Below are 15,471 nucleotides of genomic sequence, written 5' to 3'. Positions count from 1 at the left end.
TTCAACAACCAAAGACACAAATGTTACTGGAAGACTAGATCAAATGCTATTGATAAGTAAATACTTCAGAGTTAACTTGGACTTGGGACAAGAGACTTCAGACGTGACTTGCCGAATTTCCTGAAGCTTCTTCCTCCTTTTGTGCTTCTTCTAACTTGATTTTCACATGCTCCGTAGTTGCAAAAGAGATCCGATTGCCTTTTCAAGCACGTTTTGTTTGCAGATGCAATGCTAGCAGATGATTGCTTTTTTCCTTACAACACAAGAATCCTGAAAATATCACTGGGACATCAGGAGCAAGAGCAGCACAAATCTCTTCATAAAACGAATATATTTCCGTCCCGTGTTTGTTTAAACCACCAACTCAGATGTGCCTAGAAATTCAGCTTTGCTGCTCGAGGTTCAGCATGACTTTACTTGATTAGATGTTTTTGCAATCCAGCCATTCTTCCTGACGAAGCCGTTATATTTCGCACATCCACACAATTCTCAAGTGTTACAGTTTCATGGAGTGCACACTCAGTGTTTCTTTTTCTAACCTTGTGAACTTCTCCACTGATTTTACTTTCTTTTTTTATGTGTTATGTACTTATTTTTGAATGTGCTGATCTATTAAAACATACTCTGTCGTTGTAATAGGAACATGTACGCTTCTACAGGGAGTCAACATTGTCCTTGGATGTGGGAACCTGGGCGCCTCCACGAGAGCAGCTTCTTTTTACTTTGCTTTCACTGCTCTAACAGAACTGCTGAATAGCCCTAATGTTTGCTGTTGTTTCTATCGTTACACAATAGAGAAAAACAAACAAACATTGTACTTCCTCCTGGATATGCTTTATTTGACCATTTGCAACAAAGCCTGGGATGGAGAGTCAGTGGAAGTCTGTTGTGCTGCATCCAACTCTCTCACAAATCAATGCTGGGTGGCTCTTGCATCTCCGCTACCTGAACAATCACTGTATAATTAAAGTATCTTAACCAATCAGCTTACGGGTTGTTTTACTGATCGACAAGCTTGGCAAACGATAAGCCTCTCATTTCCTGCAAAGCAGACAAAAAAAAAAGTTTCCAGAAAAACTACTAAGTTTACTTGTCTGTCATTCACACTGCCTGCAAACAACCAATCTGTCTTTAGGCTGGATTTTGAGGCTCCGCGACAGCTTTGGATTCTGAAACCCCAACAGGCCAATTTACAAACGCAGTTGCACGAGCAGAATATTTACAAGCAGGGTTTGTGTGTCTTTCTACTCTTTCTCAAGTGAGTGGCTTTTGAGTGAGCAGTTCAATCATGCGATTGCTTTCTCGAAAAACAAACGGCAAGCAAAACTTGGAAATTGTAGAACAATTCGTTTGTAATGTGCAAAGGTTAATAAACCACCATAAAATTACTTTTTAAACATGTATGCATGACACGATCGTTGTGTTGAAGGTGAGTGGAGACGGTGCGTTTTTAAATGAAAATGACCGAATGCGAGCAAGATAACGACTTGTAAGAACTATGATTTAAAATTAGCTGGGAAAGGCTTGGGACCCGTTGCTATCTGCTTGCAGTTCTAGTTTAAATTTTAAAATTACCTTCAGATTGAATGGGAGGAAGTGGACATGTGTGTCTGTCAGTGGTCATGTGACTTGGCAAAGTTGATGGGACGACAGATGGACAGAGTCACGGACTGACCAACACACACATAGACACACAAATACCCACATCCACATATGTCCACATATGTCACCCTTCGTCTGTCCTCTTACTCATTACTTCATCACTTTCCCTTTGAGGGTTTGCTGCATCCGGTGTCATTCAGTCCGCACTCCTGTCTGTCCTTCTGTCTGCGGATTAGCCGTCCACTCTGTCTCAAGGAGAGCTTTCATTTAGTGTTATTTGGTGTCACCTTCACCCTCATGCTGTCTTCAGCAGTGGTGTGTCAGACATCACTGTTGCAAATCTGTCAGCATGGTTTTGTTGTTGTTGCTGTTTTTGTTTTTACCCAATTTATTCTTCATCAACACATGAAAGGACTTGAGATTGAAATGTTGACTTTTCTGTCAGGATGACAGCTGTTTCTCTACCTTTCATGAATCAGAGCTTAGCCATTACAAAACATAGAAGCGGTTCTGTTACAGATTTTTATATATATACATATTGCCATTTCTCCTGTTTTTTCTTAGTGATGAAGACGCCACTGAGCCCTTCTCTGCTTCTGGAGAGCGGGCAGATCTTTGCCTTTGGAGCGATGGGTCAGGAGCTAATGGACACACCCACACCTTCAGCCCTCCCTCTCCCAGTCCAGCAGACTCCATCTCCAGGTGATTGTTGTGATCCAGGATTAATAGTGCGTTAAATCTCCTGGTACCTCTCCTGCAGCTACACTCACCCCCTCCAACTCCTCCGCCTGTTCCCCCTGCTGTTTTCCTACAGGCCAGGGCGGGACATACTCGTTGTGTGAGGTGTGTAACCTGCAGCTGACCTCCACTGCTCAGGCCCAGCTGCACTACAACGGCAGGTCTCACCTCCGGAGGGTGAAGCAGCTCCAGGCGGGGCAGACACGACAACAGGCAGCAGGTGGGGTTAGTGCTGCTGGCTGAATTAAGCAGCAGCCTCCAGAGTAATCTCCATGTGGGAATGTTGTTGTCAGCTGTGGTATCAATAGCAACGCTTGCCATAGTGGCAGAAGAATATCACTTGTCAGCTTTTTGTGAGCTCTAGTGGATGTTATTGTCTTTGATTCCAGCTGGAGCTCAGACCAGGTCGCTTCCTCCAGCCGCAGGGTTTAACTGCCAGCCTGCAGGACTGACTCAGACTGGGGGACTGAATCGAGCCCTCAGTGCTTCCAGCACGACTGCAGGTAGGACAGAAAGCAGCTCGTTCTTCTGCTATGTCTGGCATGCTGCGCTTATTGTAACTGTTGATAGATTGATCGGGAAAAAAACTAACCGCATTTTTTTGCATCCATTGGTTTTTAAAAGGAAAGTAGCATTCAGAGGGTGCTAATTAAAAGAAACATAAAGTCTAGAGTTTACATGGGTATTAGCAAGATGCCAAAGAGAAAAGAGCTTTACCAACCAATGCTCACACTAATAAAATTACCTCAAAAGCCACATCTCAGATTTTTACAGGATTCCAATTTCATGTTAGATTTTAAAAACAACAGAGAAATTAGAAGCCAAAGACTCGTGTCTTGCCTGTAAACGTACAAGAGAGATTTCTTTTCGGAATGAATGTGGCAAGAAATCTGAAAAAATCTCTCCACAAGAGAGCAAAGTTTTTTTTTGATACAAGGATCTGAATTAGAGATGTTTAGCCATATTTCACAGCATCATGTTTGGAAACATGGAGGCAGGTTGTGGAGAGCCAAGCAGCGAAGTCAGACAAGGTAGATTTTAGCAAGAACTGTTTTTGTTTTTAATATACACTGCCTGGCCAAAAAAAAAGTCGCCACCTGGATTTAACTAAGCAAATAGGTACAAGCCTCCTATTGGATAAGTACTGCATAGGCGATCATCTTTCAGCTGGCAACAAGTTATTTAACCCCAGCTGATGCAATGAGTAACTCCTCATTTCTTAAACAACCATGGCAAAAGACACATCCTGTGGTCGTGGAAAAGACGTTAGTCTGTTTAAGAAGGGTCAAATCATTGGCATGCATCAAACAGAGAAAACATTTAAGGAGATTGCAGAAACTACTAGAATTGGGTTAAGAACTGTCCAACGCATCATTAAAAACTGGAAGGATGGTGGGGAACCATCGTCTTCCAGGAAGAAATGTGGTCGGAAAAAAATCCTGAATGATCGTGATCGGCGATTACTTAAACGTTTGGTCAAATCAAACCGAAGAAAAACAACAGCAGAACTCAGGAGTATGTTTAATTGTGAACGCAAAAGCATTTCCACACGCACAATGCGAAGGGAACTCAAGGGGTTGGGATTGAACAGCTGTGTAGCCGTAAGAAAACCTCTAATCAGTAAGGCTAACCAGAAAAAAAGGCTTCAGTTTGCTAGGGAGCATAAAGATTGGACTCTGGAGGAATGGAAGAGGGTCATGTGGTCTGATGAGTCCAGATTTACCCTGTTCCAGAGTGATGGGCGCATCAGGGTAAGAAGAGAGGCAGGTGAAGTGATGCACCCATCATGCCTAGTGCCTACTGTACAAGCCTGTGGGGGCAGTGCTATGATCTGGGGTTGCTGCAGTTGGTCAGGTCTAGGTTCAGCAACATTGTGTGCCCAAAGAATGAGGTCAGCTGACTACCTGAATATACTGAATGACCAGGTTATTCCATCAATGGATTTTGTCTTCCCAAATGGAACGGGCATATTCCAAGATGACAATGCCAGGATTCATCGGGCTCACATTGTGAAAGAGTGGTTCAGGGAGCATGAGACACCTTTTTCACACATGGATTGGCCACCACAGAGTCCAGACCTTAACCCCATTGAGAATCTTTGGGATGTGCTGGAGAAGGCTTTGTGCAGTGGTCAGACTCTCCCATCATCAATACAAGATCTTGGTGAAAGATTAATGCAACACTGGATGGAAATAAATCTTGTGACACTGCAGAAGCTTATTGAAACAATGCCACAGCGAATGCGGGCTGTAATCAAAGCTAAAGGTGGTCCAACAAAATATTAGAGAGTGTGACCATTTTTTGGTGGCGACTTTTTTTTTGGCCAGGCAGTGTATCATACAAGGTTACTGCTATAAAATCACTGGCAGCGGAAAACAGTTCTCCAGTACATTCAAAAAGCACAAGGGTTATGGTGCTCAAACTATCTCACTCAACCAATCAACATTTTCCAGCAGATCAATATGATCAATCGCTCTCTCTGAATCCTTCCATTGGTGATGTTCTCCATCAGCGCCAAAGCACTGTGCCACAATTAGGCCGCTCCTTTGCGCAGCTACTTATATACGTGTGATTGTATGCACACCTTGATCACCTTAAAAATAATCAAATAATCAAACCTGTTGAGCGAGGTTTTCACATGGTTTTATTTTTATTTTCTTTATTTTGTGTGCGTGTTAGCTTATTGTCTGAGGATAAATTCGGTTTAGTTTCATCGTTTACGTTTAAACGCAAAGTAAATTTTTATACATGCCGACTTGTGCGTAAAATATGGCGCCGCACATTTTTTGTGTGTACGCTTTTTCCCCTGGAGACTGGAAAAGTCATACTGACAAAAACTAGTTTGGGTGAGTGCTGCTAACGGTGGATCTTCAAGCTATTGACTCGCTGGTTATGCTTGTTGTTTTCTGAGAGACATGCAGATTTTGGTGGGTAGCAGAGGCAAAATTAAGATTCTGGCTACTGGGTGAAAATGACTTTGGATTTTAGTTAACAGCTGCTGCCCCCTAGGAAAGGTCAGAGAATGTGTTGGGGTGTGTTTGTCAGTGTGTGTGTGTTTGTCTGTTTTGTTTTCATCTCATGATTGAGTCCAAAACCTGATAGGACACAATTTATGTTGGATTTTCTGTGAATATGACCCTTTATAAATCCAAAATGACATTTTTCACAAGTGAAGGTTTGTTGTTAGAAGCCTCATTTGTAACTCCTTTAGGATTTGAGGTCATAGTTCAGGTGTTATTTGAACTTTTGAGATGCTAATTATCTGCTCCTAGTTTGTGGTATTTAGATTTTTTGGGGGGGTTAGTTTAGTTTATTCTGCTTTAGCTTAGCGTATTTCCTGCTGTCTTGGCTTCACTTATTTATTTTTTTCTTAGCTTACTTATTTTCCCATTTTTTAATCTTATTTTGTCTTGGCTTAGCCTATTTTGTTTTAGCTTATCTTGCATAATTTATGTAGTATTACATTATATTAACTTATTTTTCATAGATTATTCTGACTTAAATGAGCTATTCTTATCTTTTTGATTCGTTTTAGCTGAGCTCAGATGAATTTGTCCGGGCTCATTTTAAATTCCCTGTTGTTTTTTTTTCACACTCTAGAAAACTGTTTCTCTACTTGAGGTATGAAGAACTGGACATTTCATACTTCTCTGTGTCAGACTCCACACAAGAAAATGGTTATGCCCTGAATATGTGTCAAACACAATCTATAAGAACTGGAGCTGCCTAAACAGGAGGCCTTAAATCCTGAATAATGTGGCCACATAAATTGGCAACCTATAAAAAGAGCATAAATTATTACAATCTTATATTTTTGTTGCCAATTTTGATAACATCCAAATAATAGTAATACCTAATCTGCTAAAGCGAATTCAGAAAGCATTTCTGGAACCATTTAAGTTCTCTAAGTTGATAGAAACCTTGATTTTTATCGACCTTTGCATCCTAAAACAATTACCAGAGCATCCACCACTAGAGGACTTGCAGCTGAAGCACATCCCATCTCCCCAGCCATCTTCTGCTCTCTGGTTAGATGTGTCTGGAAGAGCTTCAGAGCATCATCAAAAAGTCAGGCACACTCCCACTGAGTCGGATTGCAGGTCATCAGAGAAAGAACATACTGAGATGTAACGGAGTTTAAGTGGAGCAGGCAGCAGCAGGTCATCGAACTGGGACACGGCTCTGCTATGAAACCACTCCGACATTTCTGCAACACATTGCTCATGTCTGCATAAGTCCAGTACTGTGTTGATCACAACACAAACCTGCTATCATGACACCTCCATTATAATCTACTGTAGTCTAGAATATTGCTTAAAATAAAAACCAAAACACTACAGAGTTATATTCACAATTAGCACTCCAGAAAAGTGACGTAGTAATCGTTGTGTGTTGCTCATTCCTTCAATGAAATTTCTGTATGTGGGATATCGGTGTCAGATAGGAAATCTCACTCTGATACACACACCCTTGTGCTGTGGTGTGTGTGTGTGTGTGTGTGTGTGTGCAGCAGCTGTAATTACATACTGTGTCTCCATATCAGTGTGCAGGCTACAATAACACTGATTAAAGATTAAATCTCTACACACACAGAGAGAGCCAGACTGACTGAATGAGTGTGTCGCTCTCTTTCTGTCTGTCCATTACGAGACACTCTCTACCATGAAAAGCTCTTTGGCCTGAACTCAGTGCTCCTCCAGGCCAGATGGAGTGTATTTTGTTTGTGGGTGTCTATGTAAGGGCGTTGTGTGTGACAATGACCTGGCAGGTCATTGCAGGTCATTGTAGATACCTGACAGATGATGTCATCTGTCAGATCAGATGACATCACTGCTAATGCACAGATCCATGCTCCAAGAACGAGCCGTCACCCCCCAGGGCTCCTCAGTCAATAATGTTCACATAATATCCAGTAAATTCAGTAACTGCGTACCGATTTATTGTGCGTTGTTTTAATTATAGTAACCCCCCAGCTGACTGTATTTTCAGCTAGGTTTATTTGAACTCTTTTTCATAATTGGCGTTTTTTGCTGGTTTGAGAACAGGTTATTTTTGCCTGAAGATTGCAGGGACTGAACCTCTGAAACACCGAACAAGACTGGGAGGGGAGAGATAAGGGATGGTTGTTTGTAAAAAAGTTAATCTAAAATAATACATAGCGGAAAGTTGGCCAGAACAAAGTAGACTTTAACTTTTTTTTATTATTTGTTGATCTAAAACAGTGATCTCAAACTGCATTTCTAGAGGCCTGGTATCCTGCAACTTGAATTAAATGGTGAAACTGACCCACTAGCACGCAGTTTTGAACAGGTTCAGGAGCTACTGTAAGATGTTGTTGTTTTAAAATCTTATATTTGAAGGTCTGTATGCTTAAGGATCTTATCATGAAGGCTTTGAGGAAGTTGTGGTTAATTTACTGCCTTTACTGCTTGTTGAACTGCAAGAAAACAAAAACAGACTCATTACTTAGGCTGTGCTGTATCAGTAGACCACTCGCTGCAATGCTGATAGTCCAAGCTAGTAAGAAGTTAGTCAGACAAAGGAGATTATTTTGAAGATCTGGCTAGACGTAAACATAGTTGGAGGACAGCTGGAGGATGAGGATTTGTTTGTTTCTGCACAGATTGAAATGGAAAACAACCTTCAAAAAAATCCTTACATGCACACTAATAAAATGCGATATGCAGCTAAATTTAACACTTTGCACACCTTGGTGGTTGATATCCATCTCACCTTCTGCAGATGCAAAGAGTGTGAGAAACCAGGAAGTGTTTATACTAACCAAATAGTAATGCTACATTTTTTACCAGTAATAATTAAAACTAATCATAATTAATTTCAGTGTAAAAGGCATACTACTGGGTTGCTTACAAGTTTGTTTTTATGCCTGAACATATTAAAGCACAGTGCTACGACTTGACTAAAAAATAGCACTGCTGCTAATTTTAACACTTGGAAGTGAAACAGAGAAAAATTATTTCAAAAACAAGTGGTAAGAAAAAGAGAGAAGCGTTGTCTTAAAATATGGCGCTGCATGCCTCACTGCAACAACACCGAAAGCTGGGATGATATCATTTGAATTCAATGCAGCTGATTTCCTAAGAGATGTAGGAGGTTTTTGTGGAAAACGTCTTACGACATCCTTCTTAGAAAAGTAAATAAAAGATCCTATCAGTGATAAAGCACACAGAGCTATAGCCGCATTGCTCAATACGTATTATACATTCTCCCCATTCACAAAGAGTCCAGGAGATACAGAAATAAAATCAAAGTTATTTAATGAAAACAACTACAAACTGCATTAGCTATGTGTTTCTTCAAGATGTCTATTTTGCTCATGTAAAAATTATGTCTGCCATTTTAAAATACAAGCCTGTTTTGACGTCTGGTAGAAAAAATTTTAACCAAATAAAGGCAAATTCTTTAAATGAAACTGTCAAATTTGAACTAAAACTACATGACCTTTGAGAGGTCAACATGTAAAAATGCCCAAACTAAGAATATATATAAATTAAAAGAACACAATAATACTACAAAACCAGAAAAAAAAAAATCATATTTACTAGAGGTAGGCCAGAATCACTGTGAAATAATGTAAAATGAAATGAAGTTTTCTATTTAAACACGTATTTACTTCCCTGTAACCACTAGGGGGCAGCAGGGACTCCACAAACAAACATGCTTGACTAATCGTGAACACACCCACACACACCCCCACGCCAACACACACCCACCCACACACACGCACACACACGCTGAATCAATAATGAGAGAAGTGAATTCCCATGATCCACATGCTCAGAACAAATAAAAAGCCTCTCTCACATGAGACCAATAACATTTACAGTATCACAGCTTCAGTCTCTATCTGATTTCACCAGCCTGTTTTTCTCCTTTATTCTTGTTTTCTTTCCTTTCTATTTCACCTTCATGCTCTCCCTTTCACCAGAAAACCTCACAGTTCATGTCTGGAGGCTTGTTCCCCCCCCCCACTTTAAAGAGTGTGCTCACATCTTTTGTTTTTAACAGGCTGGCATCAATTAGCTCTCCTTGGCTAATAAAGGTCAGTTTTGCTGCTCCGTTCATTCACTGTTCATAATGAGCTGTGAACTGGACAGATATTAATAGACATGCATGGCATCAATGAGTGTGTGTGTGGGCGTGTGTGTGTGTTTCTCTGTGTGTGTGAGAGAGATGCAGAGATTGAGCAGGTGTTGATGTGCAGTGTTTGGTTGATGTATTCAGCAGTGTATGAATAGACCGTGCTGACGGATTCTCACACTCATAAGGGCCGTATGGCGATGACAGCAGGCTCAGAGGAGGGGCCTGGGTGACAGTGTACGGTACGACTGAATTTGAACCCCAATTACTTGGTCCACCTGACTCACATTCTGAACCAAAGAACATGTCATACCAGGTTAATGCTAACTAAGACACAGCATAATATGATGGCTGAAACATCACGGACAGGTCAGGTTCGATCGGCATCAGCTTCTTTGGTCTGCTGGATCTCGGTTCGCAGGTCCTGAGACTCTTAGTGCTTTCACAGCTGATACCTGTGCCAAAAAATTTGGTCTCACGTCTGAAACTCTATATTTTGGCCAAATAACATCCCAAATCTTTTGGTAGTTTGATGGTCCATTATGTGAACCGATGGGACAAAAGTGTAGTTTTATGGAAAATGTGGGTGATAGGTCTCTTGGAGTAAAGCAAAATAAAAGCGGAGCTTATTGACATATGGTAGTAGTGTGATGTTCTACGGCTGCTTTGCAATGACTGGTTGTGTCAAGCAAGGCAAGCGAGTTATTAGCCAGTTTGGAAAGCAAAGAAAATTTCTTTGTTGATCTGATACTCAAAATGAAAGAAGAAAACCGTAAGACATCTGTGCCCAGTTCGTTTCAGATTGATTTACTACATCAAAAGCTCAACAGTCACTTGAACGACTGTGTGTGTCCAACCAGCACAGGAGCACCTCTAGAGACTGTACTCTCACTATCCATTTTTAATCTGTACACTTTCAACACAATTCAGAATATCTCCATCTATAGAGATACTCTGATGACTGTGTGTCTTGGGGTGTCTTGAGGATGGACAAGATGCTGAGTACAGAGATCTGGTGGACCGTTTAGTGGCTTGTGGGAGAAACAGTATTCCTTGTTTGGATGTGAACACTGTTGATGTCAATTTTAGTGAAGCATATTTAAAACTGCGTTTGTTGGACCAAAGTGAGGCAAAACAAACCAAGAAACTAATTAACCAAACAAACAAAAAATACAAACAAGTGAAAATGGAGATGATTGTAGATTTCAGAAGGTAGTGGAGGAGTTTGAATATCTTGCTTCTGCCCTGGACAACAGACTGGACAGGAAACGCAACAGTGGGGTCGTCTACAATAAGAGACAGAGCAGGATGCCTGGATCCTTCAAGGTTTGCAGGAAGTTGCTTCCGGTCTTCAGATGTTGTGAAGAGTGTAATCTCTTCTGCCAGTGATTTAAAGTAGCCCAACAAGCTGATGAGGAAGGCTGGTTCTGTTCTGGGGATTGTTCAGAAACAGCTGGAGATGATCAAACATAAAACGAAGAACATTATGGAAAACGGACAACAACATAGTATTTCCAGCCAGAGGCTTCTTCAGAATCACTGCAACACTGACTGCTACAGCAGATCCTTCCTACCCACAGCCATCACAATTTACAAAAACTTTGAGAAAACTCAGATAGTCTGAGTTACAACGTTTAATTTTCTTTTGGGATTAACTGTGATTCTGACACTTACAAAGTACCTTAAATGTGTTTTTTTTAAATCTGAAACAGCCCATTGGGTGTCTATTTTCCCTTTTTCATTTTTTCTTCTTTCCAAATCGTGATGCTGTGAAGCAGTGGAGCGCGTGAGCCGCACAGACACGGAGGGAGGGAGAAATAGGGATTTCCATTGAGACAAAGGGGGATGTCATCACTGCTCACCCTGCATAGCATCACCTCAGTGATTCGCTCCCGCTGTAGACTCGCGCTGTCTCTCCGCGGTTGTCCGTCGCTCGCCCTCTTCTACCCTCCCACACGCGTGTCCCCACATCCACACGCTCCAGCAGTCAGACGGCGAGCCTCCGCTGTTTGTTTTGGGTTTTCTCGTCGATGGGTTTATAGTTACCGTGGGAGCAGATGGAAGAGCAAAGAGGCAGGAGGTGGAGGCGCTGGAGGAGGTGAGACAGCTGCCTGACTGTCCGTGATGTGGAGTAGTTTCCAGAGTCGAGGTAGGAAATTCTTCCTGGGTTTATTTTCTCTTTCATCTCCACATTCGTTGTTTTTCCTGTCTGTGTCTGGCTTGAGCATTTCTTTCGCTGTGTGTGCAGACAGGTGGTGTGTCACGTTTGTCAGTGTTGCTTTCTGAAGGAGAGTTGACAATTGCTAGCCCCAGAGGCCATAACCCCGATGTGAACTTTGAACTTAGGTCCACTGTTAAATCGTGGAATCAACTCACCTGTTGAAACTGTTGAATCTTGTAAAAACTGAGACATTAACCAGTTAATTATGAGGTTTTTAGGATCTTTCTATACAAATAAAAAACACCAGATTGCCATTTTCTGTCACCGTTATTCGTGCATGTAAGTACAATTTATAATGGTTATAAATTATGGTCAAAATCTTGACAAAAATCTGATAGAAATCTGAAATAATCTCCAATGTTTTCTGGTTGGCTGTTTGAAGAAAAGATGTAGTGACAAGTGAAGAAAACTGCTTCTGACAGCAGCCTAAGTGGCAACGTCATGTTATCAGATTTTCCATTAAAACCAAAGCTAGTTTTTCTGATAATATTAGCTCCTTTTTTTTCAAAGTAACTTCCAGCATGATTTGAATTATTCAATCAAAGCCAGTTAAACTAGGAAACGTAAACATTTCTTACTTTAAGAAATCTTTGCGTTTCTGTTCCAGGTCAGTTATCCAAAATTAAGATGGTTCGTCTCTTCATTTTATGATTTATTTTTTTTTAGATGTCGACACAGTAGAGGTTGAATTTTTGGTTAGACAACTGTAAAAAATTTTGCCTTCATCAAATCTCTGCTGCAAACAGTGCAACACACTGTGCAGCGTTCCATGCTTCGCTTTCCCCCTCCCCTGTGATGATCCCGCTGCGTGTGCTTGACCTGGAAACGAGACTCGCTGAGAGAAGACGGATTTCCAGGAATGCCAAGACCAAAAAAAACAGAAATGCCTTGGAATCTCTACAGTCATATGTCTTTCCTTTTACCTTCGCTGAAAAGGATCTGCATTCGGTCCTCAATCTGTGGTTCACTTCCAGCCTGTCTCCATGAAATTCCTCTCATTATGGATAGCGTGACGGCTGTGATTACCCACACACTGCTTCTCATCATCGCAGTGCAACATGTGCATTCATGGGACACACCAAAGCACACACTGTGGATTCCCTTGTCCCACTTTCTGTCAGGTTTTATTTAATCTGTCTCAGCAGTGCCCCATGGCACACAACTGTACGTATATAGAAATAAATCTCAGCCGTTTCATCTGATGGTATGTCTTGAAATTATTGTAAAGTCAAAAGCAACAAACTTGTAGAATTTCAAATGAGCATTTTTGCTGCTTTATAGTCTCCTCTTTTGGAAAAGAAAACGATAGTAAGTACCAAATATAAAAACAAAGAAAATCTACCCTTGTTTTAAGATGCTGTTCCATATGTTTCTCTAGTGCCCTTGAGAGCCTTTGGTTTTCTTTTCTACCTGTTTCTGTAAAGCTATGACCATTCTCTTGTCTTAGCCACATTAAGATGCACTGAAATATTCCTGTCAACCTGAGTGATTGAAGTATTTTATCTTCTGCACCCCCTATGCTACTAATCAAGCCCCCTGATTGGCTGCATCAGGTGCGCCATGTGGCCACATCTGACTTGTAAATGTGTGCTCTCTCTCTTGCAAAACTCTCTTCAGAGGGATTAAATATTTTTGAGACTGCAGTTGTCAGTCTGAGTTGGATTTGGTGCTGAATTTGAATAAAAATGCTTCACTGCAAAAATAGTATTTGTGGTCTAGTTTCTAATGCAAATGTCTCAGTGTGTTTTAAATGAGACAAAACTAACTTACCAGTAACTTTTCAGCAAAATATAGGGGCTTGTTTAAATAAATTATTTAATGAAATTGATTTAAAAAAAAACAAGGTTATTTCATTTATAACATGGGAAAAGTATCTTATTGTCAAAATATGATAAATACCATCTTTAGCCAAGGCAATGAGAACCATTTGTCACTGGCACAAAGTTTTTATACCTCATCCAAACAGTTTCTCTTTCTCTTTGATTATTTATTTGGTCCAATTCAGTTTCAGATATACTTTATTGATCCCAAAGGGAAGTTAAATTGATTAATGGATGCTATTTATCAATGGAAAGAAGAATGGGACTCTTTTTGCTGTTGGAGGCATTTTCAGATGACCTTTTTTTTTTTTTTTTTAATTAAGTTCAGAATGTAACCGAAGTTCAATGCTTAGTTTTATGAACATGTGAAACAAAGATGCTCTGGTCAGGTAAAATGAAGATTAAAGCCTTTGAATGCAAAACCTTATGGCCGAAAACCAGCAGTACACATCACCGTGGAAACAACACCTTCACTCTCACACCTGGTTACGGCAACTTCACGTCGGGAGGAAGCTTTTCTTCACAGAGAAAGAGATTTCGTAAACCTTTCTTTTCTCTTCCTCTTCAAATTTTTTTTTAGAATTATTTAATTATTCATGCTGAAGTTTGTGAATACAGCTCAAGAAAAAGTTTTTAAAAAAGTTAAAAATGTGTGAATATTTTCCAGCGACTTATTATCTTGTGGGCAAATGCCTTTTGTCTTGCAAGTTTCCAGGGTCTCAGTGACAGGTGAGTTGAAATTGTTGGCAACAGATAGATTCAGTGATTAGATTTTATTACTTTTTTAAAACCCAGAGAATGTCAGGCGCAGTCTGTCTAAACGGATGAGATTGAAATCAGTTTGTCTTAGGTGTGATCCATGATGACCCTGAGAACATAAAATTACATTTGAGCCTTTCAACACAAACAAGAAGTTTGTCTTTGCAACTTTCAACATCACAAAAAAAACAAAACATTTGTATTTTTCAGTGCTTCTGCGCATCTCTACTGGTTTCCACCGAGTCTCAGACAGGAGGGCTCCTGTCTGCTTTAATCTGCCTGATCGGTCTGCTGGATGCTTGTGCATGTGTGTTCTTTTTGGATGAAGAAGGATCTGAATGTGACCTACTTAGAAACACACAGGCTTGTTATGCTAATCTGTGTTTCCCTGCATAATAATAATGCATAGTGATGTCTAATGCTGCTATCAGCAAATCCGCCCCTCTTTCTGCGAGACGCCGGCGCTCGCTCTCCCTGCATAAGGAATGTGTAAGAGGCAGATGAAGGCAGTTCGACTGGCTCTCCTCCATCAGGATCACTGGTGGATTAATGTCTGGTCTGGTTCCAGGTTTCATCTGAAGCAGCTTAAAGCAGCTGGAGGATGGTGAAAGTGACACAGGTCACAAACGGGTCCAGTTTGAGGTTTTTTTTTTATGACATCAGTGGAGAAAGCAGGGGAGATATTCAGCTCCAACTTTCTTTCTTATTAACAATGGAGGAAGACGAGTGAACTGGATTTCAGTCATGTCCCAATTTAGAAGTTGAGTCTGTAGAAAGAGCTCAAACTGCAGCTGCACTGTCTTCGCCGTCTCCTGGCTATAAAAGTTGCCACAGATTTAGTGATTCATCTCTCTCTTCCAGATCTCAGACATAGAGACTTTAGAGGTTTATTAGGTTAATGTTAATCAGGCAAGCTGTGCTTCCTGAGCGTGTCCTGTTTTTTATATTTAGATTTTTTATACTTTTTTTTCCCCCTGGTGAGGTCATGAGGTTTGAATTGCACCTAGATGTTTGTTTTTTTAAGTTTCTTACTGCCAAGAAGTAGATATGCATCCTTAACCATATTACATCACATTTTTCCTAATGTTTGTTCCTTTGCGTCTTCTACTTTGCATTTTTATGGCAGGTGAATGTGACACAAATATAGCAGGTTTATTTTTTTATGTATGGATTGTGAATATATATATTTTGATATTACAGATTATCCGATTAGAGATTCTAAGACCGATT

The 15,471-nt window shown here is 40.6% G+C and overlaps 1 protein-coding gene across 2 annotated transcripts in view; it reads left to right on the top strand.

Moving 5' to 3' along the window:
* The window catches only part of znf385b (zinc finger protein 385B), a 62,372-nt gene that overhangs the window by 22,643 nt on the left and 24,258 nt on the right, over positions 1-15,471 (top strand). For both annotated transcript variants that reach the window (XM_032568105.1, XM_032568103.1), the window contains exons 2-4: positions 2,167-2,304; positions 2,417-2,560; positions 2,730-2,843. In XM_032568105.1, the coding sequence (XP_032423996.1) occupies positions 2,169-2,304; positions 2,417-2,560; positions 2,730-2,843 (394 nt within the window). In that variant the 5' untranslated portion in view covers positions 2,167-2,168. The remainder of the gene's footprint in view (positions 1-2,166; positions 2,305-2,416; positions 2,561-2,729; positions 2,844-15,471) is intronic.

Source organism: Xiphophorus hellerii, chromosome 7 (assembly GCF_003331165.1).
Source record: "Xiphophorus hellerii strain 12219 chromosome 7, Xiphophorus_hellerii-4.1, whole genome shotgun sequence".
NCBI lineage: Eukaryota > Metazoa > Chordata > Actinopteri > Cyprinodontiformes > Poeciliidae > Xiphophorus > Xiphophorus hellerii.
The sequence above is the reverse complement of the archived record's forward strand: the minus strand, read 5'-3'. Positions and strand labels throughout refer to the sequence as shown.